This window comes from Moschus berezovskii, chromosome 22 (genome assembly GCF_049115385.1).
Source record: "Moschus berezovskii isolate FMDL1 chromosome 22, NW_MosBer_1.0, whole genome shotgun sequence".
Taxonomy (NCBI): domain Eukaryota; kingdom Metazoa; phylum Chordata; class Mammalia; order Artiodactyla; family Moschidae; genus Moschus; species Moschus berezovskii.
Window position 1 is genome coordinate 7,375,563 of NC_142481.1, and position 23,224 is coordinate 7,398,786.

The window sequence follows — 23,224 nt, forward strand, 5'->3', positions numbered from 1 at the left end:
GGAGAAGAAGAAAAAAGCATTTTCTGGCCTCAGTGCAAGAAAGTGTTAAGTTACTAGACACGCAGGGCCCGCTTTCAGTTTTCCCTTAACCAGGCGGGCTTGGAACTCTAGCGGTGTCCATCTTACAGAAGGGTACACTGAGGCTCTGGGGGTTAGCGGGTCTCAGCCGGGCGCCTCCATCGCCGCTAGGCGGCGCCCTCGTGCCGCGCGCCCCGCGGGCCCACCCCGCACCTGGCCAAGGCGGCCTGCAGCTCCTCCTCCTTGCGGCCCAGCTGGGCGCGCAGCTCCTCCGCCCGCTGCTGCTGCTCCGCCATCTGCTCCTGCAGCTCCGAGCCCTCCACGTCCAGCCGCCGCTTCAGCTTCTCCAGTTCCTGGCGGCTCTTCTCCTCCTTCCGGAGGCGGTCTGGAGGCGGGAGGCGGGGCGGGCCACGCATGAGGGAGCCAGACCCACACCCCCAGGGAGACCCCAATCATCGCACGCGCTTTCGGCTTTCGGGGCGTCAAGCTGAGCTCAGCACCTCTTTCCACCCCTCCCCATCTTTCCCAGCTTCCCCAACCCTGGGACTGCCCACTGACCCCAATCCGCACCAGACCCCAGAGGCCGTCCTCCCCTCTCGGCCCCCACCCCCAGCCCCTGCCGGCTGGCCGGCTGGCTCTGCCCTGTCCTCTCCTCCCTGCCTCCCCATCCTCCTCCTGTGCTCCCTCCCTTCTGTTTCTGCTTCTGAGTCCTCAGCAAGGGACAGAGAGAGAGAAAAAAAGTGTCTGAAATAGTGGGACCACCAGCTCGAGTCACCAAGATACCAAGGAGAGAGGAAGAGAACTGCATTGGGAAGGAGGACACACAACCTGTCCCCAGCCTTCTTCCTGCCCCCATTTAGCAGATGTGACCACTGAGGCCCCACAGCACATGAGGGTTGTCCCCCCACTTCACCCCCACCCCTGCTGGAGCGCACACAGGCCCCCCACTGGGGGGCGGGAGCTCACCCTCCATGTCCGCAATGGTGGCCTCATATTTGAGTCGAAGCTTATTGAGGCTCTTGACTTTCTCCTCCTCTTCAGCTGCCTGGGATGAGAACTCGGACAGGCGCTCCTCCAGCAGCTTCCGCTCCTGAGCACAGTGGGAGGTGGGGGTGGGAGTCAGGGGCTCGCTGCTCATCTTGGGTGTCATTCCCATCTGTGTTTCTGCTCCCCTCCTTCCTTCCCTGACCCTTCCTGCTCCCACCCCCTTCCCTCCTTTCCCATTCTCTACTGTTTATGAACCCATCACACCCCCATCAGCTCTCGAGTGTTAACTACCCAGACTCCCACTATTGGAAGGATACCCCCATTTATTAACCCCTCAGATGGATGCTCACGTTGATTTGCATCATCTGCTATTATAAACAACACTGCACTGAACATCCTGGTACTTCAGCTGCGTGCACTGGTGAGCTCTGGAGCCTTGTCACTACTCCAGGTCCGATTCACGGACCAGCGGCATCAGCACCAAATGGGAGCTTGTTAGGAATGGAGTCTCGGGGTCCCCCCCAGACCTGCCGAGTCAGAATCTGCACTCTGACAAGTTCTCCCTGTGATTCTTGGGCACGTGGGAGTTTGAGAAGCACTGGCCTGGACCAGCACTTTTTGCTTTTCTGTCTTTTTATTATTTTTTACTTATTTTCATTATTTGTTTATATATTTTTTGAGCAGCATTTTTCATACTGTGAGTGGTTTTGGAAATCCAGGCAGTGGGTTGGCGCTACCTTAAAAAGGAAGACAGAACAGAGTAGGAGAGAAGAGCCATTGCATCCCAGGAATGTTCCAGAAAACTCCTGTGCATCGTTGAGCTCTCAACTCAGGCACCACTGCCTCCGGGAAGCCTGTCCTGACCACGCCTAGTGCAAGTCAGGCCATCGCCTTCCACAATTTTGTGTTCTTTTCCGACAGTTTATAATTAGTTCACAATGTATGATTATATTGATTTCCTGGGGTGACTCAGCTAGCATCCCCCTTGCCCACGACCTTGTGAGGACAGAAATGTTTTTCTAGTTAGTTAAATGCCATATCCCCTGAGCCTAGCCTAGGGGTTAATCCTGGGCAGGTTAAAGATGGTGGCAGACTCTTCACCACATGCCCAGCCACAGGTAGAGTCCAATTCTCCACTGCTTGAATCTACACTGAGTCTGCTTTAAGCTCAGTGGTCTGTAAATCACAGCCTGCAGGCCAAACCTGGCCCACTGCTTGTGTTTATAAAGAAAGTTTTATTGAGATGCAGCCATGCCCATTTGATCACAGACCATCTGTGGCTGCTTGCACATTACAGCAGCAGAATTGAGTGGCTGGCACAGAAACAGAGTGGCCTGCTGAGCCCCGAATGTTTACTATCCGGCCTTTTAGAGGAAACCTTTGCCAACACCTGATGTATAGAATTCAGAGAAAGTGATGTCAGTTCCAGGCTTAAGCCTTTAAGAGGCCGGGTTGCTTCTGCTTCTTTTTCTGGGAGTCCTGAGCTACCAGCTGAGAAACCCAGGCTCTCCTGTGAGCAGAGAGGCTGCACGAAGGAGCACCCAGACGCCACCTTCCAGCCTCTGCCATCATGTCACGGCAACTGTCTAAGGAGACCATAGCCCAGTGGACCCACAGAACAATGGGATGTAATGAAATGGGGGTTGTTTTTAGCAATGAGGCTCTGGAGTGTCTGATGACACAGAGATAAAGAATGACTCATAATAGCTGCTCAGTAAACACTGGCTGGAGTGAAGCTGTGACAGAGACGCTAGGAGATGGGAAAAGTTCAAGGGAGACAGAGCCAAGATGGAGAGTTCAAAGACTCCTAGAGGCAGGGCATGCCGGGGGTGGGCAATGCAGAGAGGGACCCAGCCCACCAATGGGCCCACACTCTCTACCCTTGGGGGCTCACCGGCCACCGACCTTGCTCAGCTTGGCATTCTGATCTTCCAAGAGTAACAGATCTTCCCCCAACTTTTTCAGCTTTGCCTCCGTCGTCACCTTCTCCAGCTGCAGCTTCTGCCGGGCCCCCTCCTCAGCCTCGAGGTGAGTCTCCAGTTCCTGGAGTGCAGAGGAGATGGGTGAGGACCCAGGGGCTGGGGACTGGAGTGTGATGAGACGGATAGGGGTGGTGGGGATGGCTCAAAGATCCCCGGGGCTTGTGGCTCAGACAGGTCCACACTCTGGGCGGGGCTGGGAAGGACCCAACCATTACTTTCATTCATTGGCTCAGTAAACATTGAGTGCCTGGCAGGGGGGCCAGGCACTGTTCGAGACATCAAACTTGGTGCCCAGGATACAATATCTATACACTGTCTGTATAGATATCTATACACAATATCTCTACAGGATACAGATATGATACTCTGGGGACCAGACAGGGTATCTGCTTATCCCTATCTAGTGTACTTCAATTACCTGGTAGTCCTTGGAATTATTTAAGCAAAGCAATTGGGACTTCCCTGGTGGTCCAATGGTTAGGACTCCTCACTTCCAGTGCTGAGGGCATGAGTTCAGAGGCATGGGGGTGGGGTCCCTGGCCGGAGAATTAAGATCACACATGCCATGTGGTACAGCCCCCAAATAAATAAATTAAATAAACAAACCAATCACATCTTCCTGCAGGAACCTGGGGTCACCCAATTCTCTTGTTGCTACTAAGCCTGCCTCCCACAGCAGCAGCTGGCTCACTGCGTTCCTGAGTGCAACCCCACCGTGACCCTCTGTGTCAGTGTCTGCCTCCCTCAGGCTGTGAGTATTTGTCACAGTAACCGGCTTTCTAGCACATCTGTCCAGGATCAGGTGTGGTGTGTTAGGCCATCTCTATAACCACAGGGCAGGGCGCTCTCTCTCTCTCATGGGGTCAAGAGGCGGTGATTAAAATGCTACCGATTTCTCAAAATGTGACCAGTCTGACTGAGAAGCTGAATTTTCAATTTAACACAACTTCTCTTAAATTGAAAACCAGTCACTCAATTAATTATTGGGAAACTTTGAAGTATGTTTGGGCCAACTTGGGGATGTGAATCTACTTGTTTCCACTGAAGAAGTCATGAAGCACAAACGCCATGAAGTCCTGCCAGTGAGAATTTAGCATCTGAATTGAGATGTGCCTTAAGTGTAGAACACATCTGTGAATTTTGAAGGGGAACCACGGGAGGGCAGCCAGCCTTGGAATGCAGCAGCACAGAGGCAAATGGAGCCAGGAGATGGAGAGAGGCAGAGTACTGAGGCAATTGCTTGAGCACCTGGATCCAGCCATGCCTGAAGCTTACACATTCTGGAGTCTCCCATTATTTGAAACAAACAAAAGTAGTCTTTTTGCTTAAGCCACTTTGAACTGAGACTTGTTTAAGAATCAGGGTTTGCTGAAGCAGAGGTGGGCGGGGTCAACAGAAGGGGTTGGGGGGAGATGGCCTCGGCACATAGGCAGGGAGGGGCAGGGGGGGTAGGGTGGGCAGACCTGTATATGTTGCTGTAGCCTCTTCTTCTCGGTTTGCAGCTGGCGACTGCACTCCTCCTCCTCGCCCACGCGGGCCTCCAGCTCGGACACCACAAGCTCAAGCTCCTGCTTCCGGGCTGCCAGCCGGCCCCGGGTCTCCTCAGCCTCAGCACACAGCTCTGCCTCTGCACGCAGCTGCTCTGCCAGGCGGGCACGCTCCTCTTCCAGCTGGGGAGGGGGTGGAGGGGGGTGGTCAGCGGCTGCTAGGCAGTGCTCCCAGGATGGCCCTCCGCGGAACACCAGGGTCTCCTGTCCCCTGATCTAGTCTGCCCTGGGGGCTTGGGGGGGCAGGAGGGAGGGATGGAAGACAGTCCCCCAACCTGCCCGTCATCTCAGGATGAGCCCCAGTCACCGAGTCAGCCTGCTGGGTTCCGCCCTCTCCCTCACTTCCCTATAGTCCATCAGTCCCCCTCCATCCCTCCTGCCCTGTCCACCCCAACTCTGCCCCCATAACCCTAACAGGCTCAGGTTTCACCCTCTCCCAGTGGACTCTTCCCAGCCGCCCAGCCTCCAGCTTCTCCATCTCCAGTCCATCCTCCATCTAAATGGCCTCTGGAGGACTTTCTGTCAGCTCACATTGCATTTACTACTCCCACGCCTAGCAATTCAACCAAAGGAAATAACTCCGAAAAAGCAAACAGAAAGAATGAACGAGAAGGGCTTTGCTTCGGCGTTATTTTAAGATACCAGAAATACTGGCAACAGTGAAAGGTCCACCGCCTGCGGAGGGTGGCCCCGCCACGAAACTGGGCTCCTGCCCTGCTCCCGTGCTGGACCAGCTACCCGAGCATCTTGTCTCAGCAGCACCAGCCGCACTCCCACCAGACACCCTGGCTACATCCCCAGGACCCTGCCCCCTGCATCTCACTGCTCACCACACCACAGTTTCCGCCCCCATTCCGCCCCAGTGAAACTCCGCCCGCAATCTATCCCTGCCGCGGGATCCGTCGGAAGCCCCGCCCACAGCCCCGCCCCTGCCCGATGGCCCCGCCCCTTACCTGCGCCACCCGGCCCTGGAGCTCGCCCACCTCGCGGGCACTCTGCTGCTGCAGCTCCTGCACTTTCTGTAGTTCCTGGGCCCGTGCCTGCAGCACCTCATCCTGCCGCGTTACCTGCAGCAGCGGCTTCACCTGTGGGGACAGGAAGGGGTGTGGATGGCGGGCTCCCACCTTGGGAGGCCACTGGGCTCCGAAGCTAAGAGCTCACGCTCTGAGGAGAGCCCCATTCCTGGGTTCCCATGCCAGCTCCTCCACTACTGGCTGTGTCACCTCATCTATAAAAGTGGGATGAGAGGGGCTTCCCAGGCTGTCCAGTGGTTAAGACTCAGCCTTCCAATGCAGAGGACACAGGTTCGATCCTCTGGTCAGGGAACTAAGATCCCACATGCCCGCTGGTTTGGCCACAAATTAAAAAAAAAAGAAAAGACTCTGTGCTTTCAATGAACGGGGTGTAGGTTGGATCCCTGGTCGGGGAACTAAGATCCTACATGTCCCTTGCTGGGGCCAAAAAACAACAACAAAAAAAATTGGGAATAATAACAGCCTCTATTTCACAGGGCTTTCAGAATGCATGAATGACTTCACATTTACCAAGAGTCTAGAACAGTCCGGGGTACATGACAAGCAGCACTAAATGTGTCCCATTTTGCTACAGGATCACTTTGCCTACAGCAGCCACTAGCCACTCACGGTGTGCCTCAAAGTTCTTAGCCCAAGTCCGTGGTGAAAGACGCACTTTACACTGTGTGATTTTGGCTGGAGAGACAGGCCAGCCCCACCCACACCTGAAGAACCCAAATGGAAGTTTGGACTATGCCCCGAGCGCCTTTCACCTTTCATGACTTCAATGTTCATCCTTTCACCGTAATAAACTGTAACCATGAGTATAGTAGCTTTTCTAAGTTCTGTGAGTCCTTCCAGTGAATCATTGAATTCTAGGGGGTCTTACGGACACCCAACTCAACCCTAGACCCAGATGCACCTAAAGCTATCCTGAATCTATTACCCATGCTGGTTTGAGTCGGATTTTCTGTCACTTGTTAACTGAAGAATCCCAAGGAACAAGAGTTGGGCTGATTGGTCCCATTTTACAGATGCAGAAAACTGAGGCCCAAACCAAGGAAGTCACTTGCCCAAGCAACCTGGCCCCAAGGACCTGTCTCCTTGCCACTGGGGTCACCCCTCCAGGTGCCCTCACCTTGATGAAGAGCCGCCACCACTGCCAGTGTCTCAGCTTGAGGTAAGCCGCACAGTTTCGCTGCATCACCCTCAGGGCGCTCTGCTGCTGCTGCCGCTTCTGGAAGGCCCTGGGTGGGGACACAGGCAGGTGGGAGAAGGGAGACGCGGCCCCTCCAGGCCCTGTCCCCTTAGCAACCATTATTAAATGCCTATGGAGCTTCCCAGGTGGCGCTAGTGGTAAAGAACCCGCCTGCTAATGCAGGAGATGAGAGGCCTGTGTTTCATCCCTGGGCTGGGAAGATTCCAACCCACTCCAGTATTCTTGCCTGGAGAATCCCATGGACAGAGGAGCCTGGTGGGCTACATTCCATGGGGTCGCAAGAGTCAGACATAACAAGCAATTTGGCCGCACCAGCCACGTGCAAGCATTGCTCTATTGTCGGTGAATCTTGTCGTGTGCAGTCCTTCAGTCTTTCTGCCCTTGACTCTGCCCCAGCCTCAGCTCCAGTTCAGATCTCACTTTCTACCCCACCGGACACCCCAGCTTCCTTCCCAGCCTCCAACCCATCCCTGACATGCTTCCAGAGAGGTCTTTCTACGTCCACAGCTGACCTGGCCCTCTGCTGCTCCCCACTGCCCCTGGACACAGTCCCTGCCCCTCAGCTTGGTGTCTGGGGAGTCCTTTATTCTCTGATCCTTCCTCTGGGCCAGTTCCCAGGGAGAAGGCGACTTTTCTGAAAACCCCCTGCCTTCCTGAAATGTGCCAGACTCTCACATCCCTGGGCCTTGGCAGGCTGTCACTCCTGCCTGGAACAGCTTTCTCGCGGTCTGTTATCTACCTGGCCTGCAGGGCCTCTCGCTGTAGCTGCGCGATCCCCACTGAAGCACATCTCCCCCTGGACTGTGACACTTTGTGCTGGCGTACGTCTCCCCCTCCAGACTGGAGTCCCTCGAGGTATCGGCCACTAGGGTGACCACCTCAACCCAGTCTGCCTGGGGCTTCCTCTGTTTTAGCATGAAGATCACGCATCCCAGGAAACCTCCAGTCCCAGGCAAAGTGGGATGGTTGGTCACCCTATGGCTGAATTAAGCTCTTCTCTGTAGTCCTAGCATCACTCAGGAGCCTCAGGGACCGTAGAACCAAGAAGCCTGGGCATCTAGTAGTTCCATCCTTTTGCCATCTGGAACCAGCTGGTCAACCTCTTCTGGCATCAGCCTCTAGGGACATCTGGTCAACCCTTCCCTGAACCAGCCTCTATGAACATCTGGTCAACCCCTCCCTGAAACAGCCTCTGGGGACATCTGATCACCCTTCCCTGAACCAGTCTTGACTAATGTGACCCCAAGAGATAGTGTGGAGCCCTACTTGCGAGCCAGGTATCCCCGGGCAGCTGCCTGGAAGGACACGATGATATCTGTGACCTTCAGGTCCCGCTCTTCTTCTAACTGGGCCAGAACACCTGCCCGGAAGAAGATCTTGCTTTGTCCCACGCGGTAGAGGTTGGGGTCCAGTTCTAGGGCCTGGATCTGTGGGGGTGGGGAAGGGGTTGTGAGGAGGAGGGGCGAGGAGAGGAGAGGTTTCCACCTCAACCTTCTCCACCCTTTGAGACCATGCACACACACACACACACTCTTGCACTCCACCTCTCACTCACCATCTTCTCACAGGCCTGCTTCCCATCCATAAAGCCCTTGGGGATGGCATTGGGAGTCAGGATCTCATACCTGCAATGGGGGGAGAGGGGAGGGGTAGGGTGGAGAGTAACAGCAAACTGTCACCATGGCCAGGCGCTGGGCTCGGAGGGGCAAACAGCAATAACAACAATGACAAGAACAGTAAGAGAAAGAAACACGCAAACATCACCGAGGGCCGCTCACCAGGCTGAGAGCAGTGAAACCACCAAGAACAACGTCATCAGTAAAAGCTCTCCTCCTGGGACCCAGCACGTGCTGATTACAGGTGTTTAGTTACACCAACACCATAGGTAACTGGGGCTTCCCAGGTGGCACTCATGGTAAAGAACTCCCCTGCCAATGCAGGAGACTAAGAGACACGGTTGTGATCCCTGGGTTGGGAAGATCCCCTGGAGGAGGGCATGGCAACCCACTCCATTATTCCTGCCTGCAGAATCCCATGGACAGAGGAGCCTATGGGCTACAGTCCATGGGGTAGCAAAGAGTTGGATGCAACTGAAGTGACTTAGCATGCATGCACACAGGCACGCGTGCATGCATAGGTCATTGAGATATAAAAAAAGGTGTGTCTTGGAAGTGTGAGAATAATAACAAACGGGGGCTGATGTTTTTGAACTTATTACGTGTCAGGTCCTGAGTTAAGTGCCTTACAGCGGTTTCTTTAACATTTCCCTGTGCAAATCTGAATTTGAAAAGTACATTTCATTAAAGACATACGTGTCCATCCTCAGCGCCTTTCCCCTGCTGTGCCCTATCCCTGGATCATGACGTTTCATTAAAAATAATCGATATGATATATACAACATATACATATATATCTTATGCATGATATATTAATATGCCATATTTTTTAACTGGAGATTGGGAAATGTGTGTGTGTGTTTATCTGCGTGTATCAGAGTTTCTCAGTCATCAAGGATCTTGTTAAAATGAAGATCCTAATTCAGTAAGTCTGGGGAGGGGCCCCAAAATATGCGTATCTAATAAGCTGCTGGGTGATACTGATGCTGCTGATCCAGGGACCACACTTTGAGTAGGAAATTGCAGACCTGAGCTGTCCAATGTAACGCTATTGGCCACATGCAACTACTGAGCCCTGGAAACATGGCTGGGTCAGCTGGGGACCTGGATTTGTAATTGCATTTCATTTTAATTAAATGAAACTTAAATTTAAAAACTGAAGCAGTGAAAAAATATTTTTCTTTTCAACACAATTTCATTGTCTTAATAGGAGTGTATTTCCCTTTGACCACTGGAAATTTTGTGTCCAAACTGAGATGTGCTATGGGTGGAAGACATACACTGAATTTCAAAGATTCAGTAAGAAACAAACTAATGCACAATGTCTCACTACTAAATTTTTATATTGACTACATGTTGCGTGGGTGCTCAGTCGTGTCCGACTCCTGTGACCCCATGGACTGTAGCCGGCCAGGTTCCTCTGTCCATGGAATTTCCCAGGCAAGAATACAGGAGTGGGTTGCCATTTCCTTCTCCAGATTACATGTTAAAATGATCTAATATCTTGGCTGTATTGGATTACATAAACTCTCTTGTTATCATTAATTCCCCCTATTTCTTTTTACTTTTAAAAATATGGCTAATAGAAAAATTTTAAATTGTATATGGGGCTCTCATTCTCTAGCAAATGATTCTGCTACATACAGCTTGTGTGAAGCATAACTTTTGTTTTAATATTTACCATATATATACATGCGCATAAATATCATATACATAATACATTAATATCAAATATTAATGTGCCGTAGTTTCTATTGGTGATTGAGAAACGTGTGTATCAGAGTTTCTCAATCACCAGGGATCTTATATGTTGATATTTTCTGTTCTCTTGCTGGACTGCACTTTTATAAGAAACGCTTGTTGCGATAACCGATTGCAACGTAGTGCTCTATGCCCTTTCTCTTGGGGAGCTCACTGAAAGGGACGTTGCTCTCCCTCAACACACAAAGCTGAGACTCAGCGACCAAAGGAACTCGCCCAGAGGCCCCGCCCCTCCCCTCGCGCCGAGGCCACACCCCCACCCCGCCCAGAAGTAGCGCAGGGGGAGAGGGGAGCTTTGGATGCAGATGCGGTGGCTTCCAAACCGGGCCCCACCCCACCCCATGCCGCTCACCGCTGCCGGAACTCCTGGAAGAGGATGCGGTTGGGAAAGCCCTGGCGACAGATGCGGATGCCCTCCAGGACGCCGTTACAGCGCAGCTGGTCCAGCACCAGCCGGGGGTCCAGCTTCCCCGCCTGCGGAGAGCAGTGACAGACGCGCGAGGTCAGCGGCCGCCACACGGGGGCGCCACTCACCGGCCGGCAGCCGGCAGGGGAACGCAGGTGGGTGGCAGTTTGGGCAGGTCGAAAACGGTAGGCAATTTCATCTGGCTCAACCTATAATTTGGGGCTTCCCAGGTGGCCCTAGTGGTAAGGAACCCGCCTGCCAGTGCAGGTGGATGTAACAGACGCGGCTTTGCTCCTTGGGTCGGGAAGATCCCCTGGAGAAGGAAATGGCAACCCATTCCAGTATTCTTGCCTAGAGAACCCCATGGACCCTCAGCCTGGCGGGCTACAGTCCATGGGGTCGCAAGAGTCAGACATGACTTAGCAACTGAACCACCAACCTATAATTTACTGAGCATCTACTATGTGCCAGGCAGAAATGCCTGCCCCCAGGGAAGCTCACTGTCCACAGCAAGAGACTGACAATAAGTGAGGTCAAGACGTCACTGCTGCTGCTGCTGCTAAGTCACTTCAGTCGTGTCCGACTCTGTGCGACCCCAAAGACGGCAGCCCACCAAGCTCCTCTGTCCCTGGGATTCTCCAGGCAAGAATACTGGAGTGGGTTGCCATTTCCTTCTACAATGCACGCATGCATGCATGCTAAGTCGCTTCAGTCGTGTCCGACTCTGTGCGACCCTATAGACAGCAGCCCACCAGGCTCCTCTGTCCACCGGATTCTCTAGGCAAGAATACTGGAGTGGGTTGCCATTTCCTTTTCCATTAGACATCACTGATAAATGTCAAAAGTAAATGATTAACAACGTTAAGTGCAAAGAGCAGAGTAGAGGGGAAGGAGCGCAGGAGGGCTGAATCTGCTGTCTCGGAAGGTGAACAAAGCACGTACATTATTATTTTTGGTAGTTAACTTTCAAGGACTTCCCTGTTGCTCCAATGGCTGAGACTCTGGGCTCCCAGTGCAGGGCGGCATGAGTTGAATCACTGGTGGCAGAACTAGATCCCAAATGCCGTCACTAAGACCCAGTAGCTGCTGCTACTGCTGCTAAGTCACTTCAGTTGTGTCCGACTCTGTGCGACCCCATAGACGGCAGCCCACCAGGCTCCACCGTCCCTGGGATTCTCCAGGCAAGAACACTGGACTGGGTTGCCATTTCCTTCTCCAATGCGTGAAAGTGAAAAGTGAAAGTGAAGTCGCTCAGTCGTGTCTGACTAGTAGCGACCCCATGGACTGCAGCCCACCAGGCTCCTCTGTCCATGCGATTTTCTAGGCAAGAGTACTGGAGTGGCTTGCCATAAGACCCAGTACACCCAAATAAATAGATAAACATTTTTGCTGTTGCTGTTGTTTAGTTACCAAGCCATGTCCGACTCCTTTGTGACCCCATGGACTGTAGCCCACCAGACTCCTCTGTCCATGGGATTTCCCAGCAAAAATACTAGAGTGGGTTGCCATTTCCTTCTCCAGGGGATCTTCCCGACTCAGGGAAGGAACCCATGTCTCCTACATTGGCAAGCAGATTCTTTATCACTGAGCCACCAGGGAAACCCAGGAAATGCTCACCTGCTCCAGGGAGCCCTCCCTGATTTCACTGTATCCCTACTACCTGGCACTTGGTAAAAATCTAAACACTACAAAAACTATGCATTCTAAAAGACAACTCTTGCCTTGCCCAGGCCCCCAGAGTACTCAACACAATAACCAGTTTTTTACCTCTAGATCAGTTGTTCTCAACCTCAGCTACGCACTCCCTGGAGTGACACCTTGATACCACTGAGCACACCAAACACCCACATCTTAGACTCTAAGCACCATTTTCCACTTAAAAGGACCAGGGCTCTATGGAGAAGTGGCTGAGTCTATGTATGCCATATTTCATCAAATATAAGGCACCCTCAATTATAAAACACATTGTTATTTTATATACCACCAAGAAAGAAAAACTCCTGTCAACTACACCCTGACAGGTCATTGATTGTTAAGCCACTTTCCAACTTCAGAGGGGCTTCCCAGGGGGTACGGTGGTAAAGAATCCGCTTGCCAATGCAGGAAATGCAAGAGATGTGGGTCTGATCCCTGGGTTGGGAAGATCCCCTGGAGTAGGAAATGGCAACCCACCGCAGAATTCTTGCCTGGAGAATCCCATGGACAGAGGAGCCGGGAGGTCTATAGTCCATAGGGTCGCAAAGAGTTAGAAACAACTGAGCAACTAACACACACGCAGTATTTACAGAGAAGGGAGACACACACACACAGAACCACCTCCCCAATAACTGCAGCTCCTACTTTCTGAGGACAGTATAAGCCCCAAGCACCTAATTTTGTAGTTTCATCTTCTCTTATGTTGACCTTTCTCTACAGGGTCTATTCTCTGATTTTCCCAACTAGAAAACTTACTGATGGCCTGGGAGGCCAGGAATGATCTCCCTATACCTCCCCAGCTCCAGCGGCCTTTTTTCTATCCCTGGCACATTTCATACTCCAATCAACTACTGGGTTTTTGCACAAGCAGCTCTCTGCTTGAAATACCATTTATCCTTCTAAGCTCAGACCTCACCTCCTCCAGGGAGCCCTCCTTGATTTCACTGTATCCCTACCACCTGGCATTTAGTAGGTGCTCGATAAAATGTAAGCCTCATGAATGAATGAATTTTCCTAACAGGGCCATGAGCCCAGGAGGGAAAGCAATGTACTCAAGGTCACACAGACAGACAGTCAGAAGTGAGCCTGGGACCAGACATAGCTCCAACTAAGTTCAGTGACTGGGACTTTTCCTCCCTCCAGAGCCACCTTCCCTCCCCGGGCCGGGTCGCTCACCCTTTTCTCGTGGTTGGGGATGATGCAGCGGACGAAGCTGGGGTTGGTGTTGCTGAGTGTGGCCATGAGGCGGCTCAGGGACTCCTTGTAGAGTTGTCCCACTGTCCGGAACATGCCCCGGCGAGGGCGGCCACCGGGTGGGCCATCCCCAAGGCTGTTCACTTGCTCCAGCCCCACGATGCCTTCCACTGTGGGAGAAAGAGTAAAGGCAGGGGTCAGTTTTAGAGGACTGAGTTGGCCGAAGTCAAGGATCTCATTATTTATAAGACCTGATACTTCACATATGAGCCATCTCTCATAGTCTAGCAAGGCAGGTATTATCAGCCCACTGGGCTGACGAGCAAACTGAGGCTCAGAAAGCTGGACAATTGTGCCCAAGGCCACACAACTTAGGATCTGAAGACCCAGGATCTGAACCAAAGTGCTGTGAATCCTCTCAAACCCTGACCCTTCTTCTCCATTTTCCTTATCAGCAAATGATGATAGCAAACACTTCCTTAGCACTGATTCTCTGCCCGGTTCTGCTCAAAGCACTTGACATACATCGGCTTGTTTATAAGCCTATAAGAGTCATCCCCACTTTACAGATGAGGAAACTTAGGCACAGAGAAGGAAAAGGGTGATAACCACAGGTGCATTTTTAGGAACTTAAGACAGTGTCATGTTAAAAATGCAGTGAAATGTGGCTTTATTATGATATTTGAAATAAGGCGATATTTAAAATAAGGCCAAAAATAAAAAAGAAATTTTAAAAAAGAAAAGAAAAAACAAATAACACCAACTACCTCCACAGTCACCATTTTCCCAGAAAGGCCTGATTTCATGGTAATTTTGTCTTTAAAAAAAATATTTGTTTATTTATTTGGCTGGCCGGGTCTTATTTGTCACATATGGGATCTAGTTTTCTGACCAGAGATCAAACAGGGCCCTTGCATTGGAAGCATGGCACCTTAGCCACTGGATCACCAGGAAAGTTCTGTAACTTTGTCTTATTATTTGATGGTGTCACTTCAGCTAGTGAGCAACAGCCACTCCTTTGTCACAAATGCAATGTATTAAATCGCGTGCAGTTCCAGGACCTGCAGCTGGGGCGGAATCTGATGGCCTGCAGTCATGAGGGTATGGAATCAATAGATAATTCTCTCGGAAAGCAGAGCTTGGTGAACAGTGGGGGTTCAGATTCGACATTTTTCCTCCCCAGGTCTAAGTCTCCCCGCCCTCACCGCCATGCTCCTAGTTATTATTGAAAGGACAGGTAAGAGGGGAGGCTCTGGGTTCAAATCCCAGCTCAGCCCCTTACTGGCTGTGTAACCTCAGACAGGTGACTTAACCTCTCTGGGCTTCCACGTCCTCATCTATAACAGCGTAAGAGCATGAACACCTGACTGGGTGTCTGGAGGATTCCACGTGTTAGTATTAGTGAAAGGGCTCTGCACAGTGCTCAGCACATGGTATATGCTCGATTAATGCCAGCTGATAGAGGGATGGCCAAAAGATTTGTCCGGGTTTTTGTACAGTATTACCAAAAAACCCTGAATGAACTTAATACCGTCATAATCGTTTGTATTTTTACATGCAGTTTAGTTCGAAGAAGGCCTGTGCTGCTACAAAGAATCTGGAAACTTCTGAGGGAGCCGACAAGAAGGGGGAAAAGAAGAGGAGGAGATCTCTGGATGGAGAGGAAAGGGGAGAGACATTCAAAACAGGTTCCCAGTCCAAAGGCCCACCCTCCTCGTCCAGGAAATCTCACCCGTTGATGCACAGCAACACCCACCCCCTGATGGAGAAATGGCAGAGCCGTGCCTCCCTGAAGATCCTGGGGGCGACGGTGGGAAGGAGCCAAGGAAAGAGAACTGCTGCAAGCCCCCGTGTTCTGAGGGGGTGAGGACAGACGGGGAGAGAGGCAGGGAGATGGGGTGGGAAATGCAAGGGGAGCAGCATGAGAGGACAGAAAAGGTGGCAGGAAGGAAAAAGAAGAGAGGATCATTAGTCAACAGCACACAGCAAAGCAGGAGGGGAAACCTGACTTTGGCCGTTAACTTTTTCTTTCTTCTGGCCACTGTGCGGCATGTAGGATCTTAGTTCCCCAATCAGGAATCAAACCTGAGCCCCCTGCATTGGAAGGGCAGAGTCTTAACCACTGGACCATGAACTTTTAAGCCAGGGAGACTGTCCTGTTCACATTTATGTTGACTAGTGAGGGCACCAATGTTGGTTGAAAGGATAAATGTCCTCTGAGAATTTAATGCCCAGGGTTGGGGGAGAAAGAAAACCTCTCTCCCTAGTGGTTGGGTCTGTATCTGTTTTTATTAGGTATCCCCTTTTTGCCCTGGCTGCCAGGAAGCTCAGGACTAACTCAAGGTTCCCACCCAGCTTGTTGCGTTTGCCTCTCTGAAGAGAGCATGTCTCACTGGTCTCTTCCCCTGAGCTGCCAAGGATGCTGGGTACCCAATGCTGGGCTGTCAGGATGCCAGAAAGCAAAGCCGACTCTGGACTCAGGGCAGCTGTAGTAAAGACTGATATAGAAATGGCCCCAATTCCCCATCCACTCTGGGACTGGCAGCTCCTTGAATCTGGGCTGGTCTTATGACATGCTTTGTTTGGGAGAACTGTGGAGGAGGTAATACTGTGCTGGGTTTCAGACTAGGACACTCAAGAGGCTTTACCACTTCTACTTTCTCTCTTGAAGCCTTTGAGAGCCAAGCATATATGGTGTAGAGCATGTGAGGGGTTAGGGGGAACGTCACGTGGCCATGAATAGGGCATGAATTTTAAGGAAGTTGAGAGGGGAGATTTTCAGTTTGAAAGAGATGTTTCTCACCAGAATCCGGTTCTGTTGCATGTGTGTGCATGCTAAGTCTCTTAGTTATGTCTGACTCTTTGCAACCCCATGGGCTGTAGCCTACCAGGCTCCTCTGTCCATGGGATTCTCCAGGCAAGAATACTGGAGTGGGTTGCCATTTCCTCCTCCAGGTGATCTTCCTGACCCAGGGATCAAACCTATGTCTTTTATGTCTCCTGCATTGGCAGGTGGGTTCTTTACCACTGGTGCCACCTGGGACGTCCTTCTGGTTCTGTTACTGAAACTCAAACACTGCTTTTCAAACCTTCTTGTATAAACGGCATGAGACACTATCTAAAATCAGCTCACTGTATCAAGATGCCCTAAGCCATTTTGCTCTGAGTTTGTTTCAGGACGACTCTTCTTGATTATTTTGTTCTCTTGTCTGATTGCATGGAATGACATTTCCACTACTATGCTTTTCACTTCAATAAAAGATTAAGACAATTGACAAATTCTGGAAACTTGGAATCAGGGAAAACGGAGATGCTGATTTTGCTAGTTTTATAAATCATCTCTCAAACTTCCTCTAAGGGTCGGGGACAAGCATGGACACAGCTTTTCTATCTGCCTCCTAGGAGTGTCCATCTGAAAAGACTGATGGCCAAACTCACGTGGGTCTCGTTGGAGCAGGAAACCAAAACTATCTCTTGGTTTTTGCTCCTTCCTTCTCCCCTGAATCCCTGAAGGGAAAGCAAAATCTGAAAGTTGACTAACATGTAAAACATCGTTCATCTGAGTTCTCCCGTTATTTATTCTTTTTCAGTCAAATCTCCTGATCTTTTTTTGGTGGGGGGGGAACATAGGATATCTACAATTAACTTCATAGCTTCCTTTTGACTATTCATATGCTCATTTATTTTGCTAGTCTGATGGCATAAACTACTATCACCAAAACAGTATTTCACAGCAGTGTTGTCAGGGGGCATCCTTATCTCATTTCTGATTAAGCTGGAGTGTTTTATCACTGAGTACGAAGCTGGTTTGAAATATCGATCCCTCAGTCACTTAACTGGAAACACTATTGTGAGGCTGTCGGTCCTGGTACCAGTTCCGTATCTGAGCAGACAACTCAGGTTCAGAACTCAGCCTCTGAAACAAAAATGAAGGGATGCACAGAGCTCCGGGGACAGGGCCGGGGGAAGCGTGTCCTCACCGTCTTTCCAGATCTCTGCCGTCAGCCGGTCTGTGCTCTGGTGGAGCAGGGTTGCGACATTGTCATTCAGAGGGTCCATGTTTTTCATCAGCCACTCGTTGGCCTTGTAGTCGACCTGAATGAGACCGGGCAGAGGAGGGTGGTGGGGGAGTGGGCTGAAGCTCTTCGGATTTCCCAAGGAGCCTCCCAGAAGCTCTGAAAACCCCCAGATTGGGGCGGGGGTGGGGTGGGGGGCGGAGGGCATGCTCACCGCTCACGAGCGCGCTGGCGCCACCTCGTGTCTCTCTCCTGAACTCCACCCACCTGCCGCCTGGCCCTTCTTTTCTGCCTTTCCCTTGAGAGAACGCTGCCCCTCGCCCCCATGACCTAATCTACTGTCATCACTTCTTTCCTTACTTTTTCAGCCACACGCTTCCTCAAACGTGCAAGCTCCTGTCCACCTCAGGATTTTGACGCCTGCCGTTCCCGCCTCCTGCGACTCGCCCCTCATGGATTTTCACAGGGCCAGCTCCTTCCCCAGGGAGTCACAATCTTGGACCACCACCTGTGCCCTCCTCCCCCACCCTCCGCGTGGCTCCCAGAGGCCAGGGCCTGAGTCTGAGTCAGAGTCCAGCACAGCACTGGGCACGCGGGAAATCTTAGAAAGTGTGTGGCAAACACCTGAGTTCTAGGACAGGACACGCAGGTCTCCTGCCGCTCAGCCCTGCAGTATGTGGTTCCCTCCGCCTGAATACCTGCCCCCTCTCCACATGTCCTTCACCAGCTGAGTGTTACTCATCGTTTAGACCAGGGGTTGCCAGAGAGCCCCGGTCCACAGGCCAAATTCAGCCTGCCACCTCCTCTTGTGAATACAGTTTTATTGGAATGCAGCCTTCATTTATGTGTGAACTTGAGGCTTCTTCTGTGCTATGATGGCAGAACTGAGTAGTTGCGCCAGAGACTGCCTGCTCCACAAAGCTGAAACTAGGGACAGAAAATATCTGCTGATCCTTCAGTTATTTATTTGGCTGCACTGGCTCTTAGTTGTGGCGTGTGGGATTACTTCCCTGACCAGGGAACAAACCCCGGCCCCCTGAATCAGGAATGCAGGGTCTTAGCCACTGGACCAGCAGGGAAGTCCCTGACCTTTGATTTAGAGCTCGATCAAGCCTCAGTCTCCTCTGTGAGACCTTCCTTGGCTCTCCTCCTCTGGACTTTGACACTCTCTGTAGCTGCTTCCATTAAGGTACTTATCACTTAGACTAATACTAAGGTCTGTATGAGTCTCCCTCCCAAATAAGGAATTTTGTGAGGGCAGAATCATGACTGACGTGGGTCCCCAGCTTTGCTCAGCACAGGGCTGAGCACACAAAAGGCATACGTTGGCCAAATGAATGAATAAAATGCACCTAATTCTCCACCTGGTGAACTCCTATTCATCCCTCAAAACCTACAACAAATATCCCCGCCTTGAGGAAGGCATTGCTGACTTCATCAGACAGAGTCCTCACTCCTGGCCCCTGGCCTGGCTGTGACTTTTCCCAGTGGACACCAGGTGGCCCCTGCCTTCCCCTTGCATCCTCCCTTAATCCTCACTCCCACCCACATGCCTCAAGGCTGCCCCACCACTCCCTGTTCCCTACCTTGCCCGCATAATGCAGGACACTGAAGTCGGCCTGATCCCGAAGGTGCCTTGGCCTCTGGAATTTGGGGTGACTACCCTGCTCCTGGGCCACCTTCTCCACAAAGGACTTGTCCGTGGCTTTTGGGAACCAGCACTCCTCATCCAGCAGAGCCAGGAGTCCGGGGGGGTTGGCCTGACCGTTGACAGAGCAGGGAGAAGCGTTAGGTCAGATCCCCCAAAACTGGACACTTAGGTTGCTGCTAATTTTTAGCTCTTGTGCCACTTGGGACCTACTAGCAAACAGGAGAGCAACTATCACAGTTCTAGCTGTCAATCAGCCCTTGATTGGAGCCGGGCTACTGGGTTCCAATCATCTAGCGGTCACACAGATCTAGGCCGTTTTCCCCATTTAACTGATGGAGAAGCCTGAGGCCCGGACAGGGGGAGGGGCTGGACCAAGGCGACACAGAAGGCGGAGGAGATGCGGGTGAGCGGCAGCGTGGGGCAGGAGGAGCCGTGCGCTCACCGGCCGCTCGATGAGGTCGATGCAGGGCTGCAGGTCGAGGCCGAAGTCGAGGAAGGTCCAGGGGATGCCCTCGCGCTGGTACTCCTCTTGCTCCAGCACGAACATCGTGTGGTTGAACAGCTGCTGCAGCTTCTCATTGGTGTAATTGATACAGAGCTGCTCGAAGGAGTTCAGCTGCAGGGTGGGGAGGGACGCATGAGAGAGAGGGGCGGGGACCCAGAGGGGGTGGATAAGGACCCAGGAAGAGGGGACAGGCACCCAGGGAGAGGGGGGCAGGGACACAGAGAGGGGGAGCCAGGCCAGTGGGGTGGAGCCCCCCCCCAGCCCCCCGCCAGACACAAAGAGCAGACCTGGAAGATCTCAAAGCCCGCGATGTCCAGGATGCCCAGGAAGGACGCACCCTGCCGGGGGCTGCGGTCCAGGGCTCGGTTGAGACGCAGGACTAGCCAGCGGAAGAGGCGCTCGTAGGTGGCCTTGGCCAGCGCCTCCAGGGCAAAGTCAGCCTGCGGGGCGGGGCGCACAGTGAGGACCCGGCTGCCGGTCAGCGGCCGCGGTCCCGTCCCCCGGCGGCTGGCGAGGAGATTCTGGGTGCAGATGCCGCCCCCTCGTGGGTCATCAGGAGTGATGACATTAACACTGGCGGGCCGTTACTGAAGGCCTACTGTGTGCTGGGCCCTGTATGAGGTGCTTGGGGGCTCGTTAGTTCATGAAGCCTCCGCCCAGCGCTTGAACCAATTTCCACTGAAACAGGTAAGAGTGGGGTCTGGCGCCTGACGCCAAGGCTGGAATCCTAGCTGTGCCACTGAGAAGCTGTGTGGCCTGAGGCATGCGAATAAGCCTGTGCCTCAGGCTCTTCATCCGCCCTCACTGAGAGGAGCCTGGGTCAGTGTGACTCTCAGTCTCCTACCCCCACTGTGCCCAGCATCTCGAGTGCACTTGAGGGTCAGGCAGAGGCTCTACCCCACAACTGGATTCTGAAAATAGCTGGTCCGTGTTCACTTCTCCCCACCCCCACTGCACCACCTGTGTGCGCGCTGCTGTCATCACCTGCCTAGACCAGGACAGTGGCCTCCTGTCTCTCTGCTTCCACCGGTGCCCCCTGGAGCCAACTCTCCACGTAGTACACAAGGAAATTTTTATAAAAGACAAACTGAATCAAATTGGTCCCTGACTTACATCCTCACTGGCATCCTAAAGCACTCTGAATAAAACTCACCTCCTTACTGTTGCCCTTAAGACCTTGGATAATCTGTCCCCTTCCAACCTCTCTGGCTGCAGCTTCTATCACCCTCTCCCCAACTCACTAGCCTCACTCATCTCCTTAATGTTCCCAACTTACCAAGCTTGTTCCACCTTCAGGGCCTTTACACATGCTATTCCCTTTGTCTTAAACTATCCAAGCCTCAATTCAAATGTCACCTCCTCCGAGAAGCCTTTCTTGACCACCCCAAGCCCCTCCTGCATAGAAAGCCTCCCCGTTTCTTCTATTATCTGATTCCTTACTATCCTGAGCTCCCTGAAGGCACGGTCCTTGTTTCTACGACTGCCTTTATGCTAACACCTAGACCAGAGTCGGTACTTGGACAGGTATTCAGCCAAAGTCTGCTGAGTGAGTGAGAAAGAACAGGCATAAGCCGCATAGAAATCCAGGACTGTCCCTGTACCCACCGCCCCCAGCCTCGCCTACCTGTTCCTTGGTCTGTGCTTTCTGCACGTAGTCCCGGCCAACTTTGATGCGGGGGGTGAGCAGGGCACGGGAGAAATCCGTCACCCCCAGGCCCAGGAGGCGGCAGAGCTTCTGCGCAGCTGAGGGCGAGAGGCACCAAGATGGGGTCAGCACTGGGAGCTGGGGACAGCGAGGAGTGGGGAGAGGGTGAAACCTCCCCAGCTGTTGGTGGGACCCCAGCCTTTCCCGCTAGAGGCATCAGGGGTCCTAAAAGTGTGTGTTTTCTGGCCTAACAATTTTCCTCCTGGGACCCCAAGTTGGCAAAAATAAACCTGGAGGTGAGTAAAGGCTGGACTAAGAGGGTGTTCATCACGGTGTTATTTACAATAGAGAAAACCAGGAAGCGACCTGAATGCCCAATGGTTGGGGATTGGTTAGAGAGTCAGGGTCCATACATTTGAATGAATGTTCTGCAGTCACTAAATATTATTCTTATAAATAATTATTTAATAAGTAAATGACAATTATAAATTATTACGTGGTACACTTAAGCCATGTATATTTCATGATATGTATGTTTCACTTCAAGTTCAAGAAAGAATTGTAAACAAATGCTGGATGCCAGTAAATGATACCCAGGCTGAAGGGTCTTTATCAGTATCTGCAATTTTGAAATGTGCCAGGAAAACAACACAAGTGAACAGAGGATGGAAAGACAGTCAATGAAGCAAATGTGGTAAAATGTCAATGGCAGAATCTTGGTGCTGGATCCGAGTGTTTGGTATAAAATTCCTTGAACTTTTCTGTACGTTGGAGAGTGTCTCAATAAAATGTTGGGGGGACAGCTGTTGGAATAAGAATTCATTGAGGTGGCCAAACCCAAAAGAAATCTTTAAAAATTCACTGATCTTCCTTATTTCTGTAGGGAAAATAATCGCCAAAATGTTAATGGCTCTTTGGGCAGAAGATAGAGGCAGGACTGTGCAGGCAGCTGTGTCTCTTCTTTCGCCTCTGAATTAAAATGATCGTTAAGAAGTCTTTCAGAGCTTCTATCCCTTGCATCACGGGAAGTTAGCTACTACAAATACTCAGTACCAGCAAAAAAAGAAATACACTGAGGAGGAGGTTTTCAACAGTGGCTATTTCTGAGAGGTGATGAAGATTCAAATCTGTCTCTCTCTCTGCAATTGCAATTTCTAACTCATCTGCAGTGGTTTTGCCTTATACAAGAATATTTTTAAATGGAAAAAAAAAAAAACCACAAAAACCCAAACCCAGCATGGAGTACTACACTGCCAGTAACAGGATGGCCTATCAGGGTTCTAAGCCCTCCGTGTGTACTTTTTTTAAGGTGTGTGTTGTTTTTTTTTGATGTGGACCATTTTTAAAGTCTTTGTTAACCCCAATTTGTAAACCAAATAAATGAATGAGTTCACGCCGCACACCTGCTGGGTGTGTGAACCCATCAGATGTCACAGGAACAGCTCAGACCAATGGCACAGCCAGAGGTGCGCCTTCCGGTTTCCCTAGCGGTCCAGTGGTTAGGACTCTGAGCTTCCACTGCAACAGGTGCAGGTTTGATTCCTGGTTCAGAATTAAGATCCTGAATATTGCCTGGCTCCGTATTGATATTGATATACATCCCACCACCACCAAAAAAAAAAAGAGACAGAGAGAGGGATGCCCATTCCTTCATACGCTCTGTGTCATACAGATTTTGAAAATGAGCCCATAGGGTTTCGTAATCAGGACAGCTAGTTCTTCCCATCCTGAGGGGAAGGGGGTGTCAAGCACGATTCCATTTCTGTGATAATTATCTCCACATTGATACAGACATAGAACAAAGCCAAGCTGCCCCAAAATGTGAGCAGTAATTATGGGTAATTTCCCTGCCTTTATCCTTTGCTGTCTTGCCAGAGTTTCTTCCCCATCCAGATTGTATTATTTTATAATAAAGAAGCAGAGCTATTTTCATTTTGATTTTAAAAAAAAGGAATATCAACTATACTTC

General features: G+C 51.5%; 1 protein-coding gene across 5 annotated transcripts in view; it reads right to left on the bottom strand.

The window, feature by feature from the left end:
- Positions 1 to 23,224, bottom strand: part of MYH14 (myosin heavy chain 14) — a 75,549-nt gene that overhangs the window by 22,920 nt on the left and 29,405 nt on the right. For all 5 annotated transcript variants that reach the window (XM_055411370.2, XM_088830793.1, XM_055411369.2 and 2 more), the window contains 15 exons: positions 21,235 to 21,353; positions 19,898 to 20,050; positions 19,548 to 19,721; positions 19,041 to 19,214; positions 17,419 to 17,533; positions 13,421 to 13,608; positions 10,496 to 10,617; positions 8,322 to 8,391; positions 8,033 to 8,193; positions 6,686 to 6,794; positions 5,488 to 5,619; positions 4,451 to 4,657; positions 2,911 to 3,048; positions 985 to 1,108; positions 232 to 403 (listed from right to left, as the gene is read on the bottom strand). In XM_055411370.2, the coding sequence (XP_055267345.2) occupies positions 232 to 403; positions 985 to 1,108; positions 2,911 to 3,048; positions 4,451 to 4,657; positions 5,488 to 5,619; positions 6,686 to 6,794; positions 8,033 to 8,193; positions 8,322 to 8,391; positions 10,496 to 10,617; positions 13,421 to 13,608; positions 17,419 to 17,533; positions 19,041 to 19,214; positions 19,548 to 19,721; positions 19,898 to 20,050; positions 21,235 to 21,353 (2,158 nt within the window). The remainder of the gene's footprint in view (positions 1 to 231; positions 404 to 984; positions 1,109 to 2,910; positions 3,049 to 4,450; positions 4,658 to 5,487; positions 5,620 to 6,685; positions 6,795 to 8,032; positions 8,194 to 8,321; positions 8,392 to 10,495; positions 10,618 to 13,420; positions 13,609 to 17,418; positions 17,534 to 19,040; positions 19,215 to 19,547; positions 19,722 to 19,897; positions 20,051 to 21,234; positions 21,354 to 23,224) is intronic.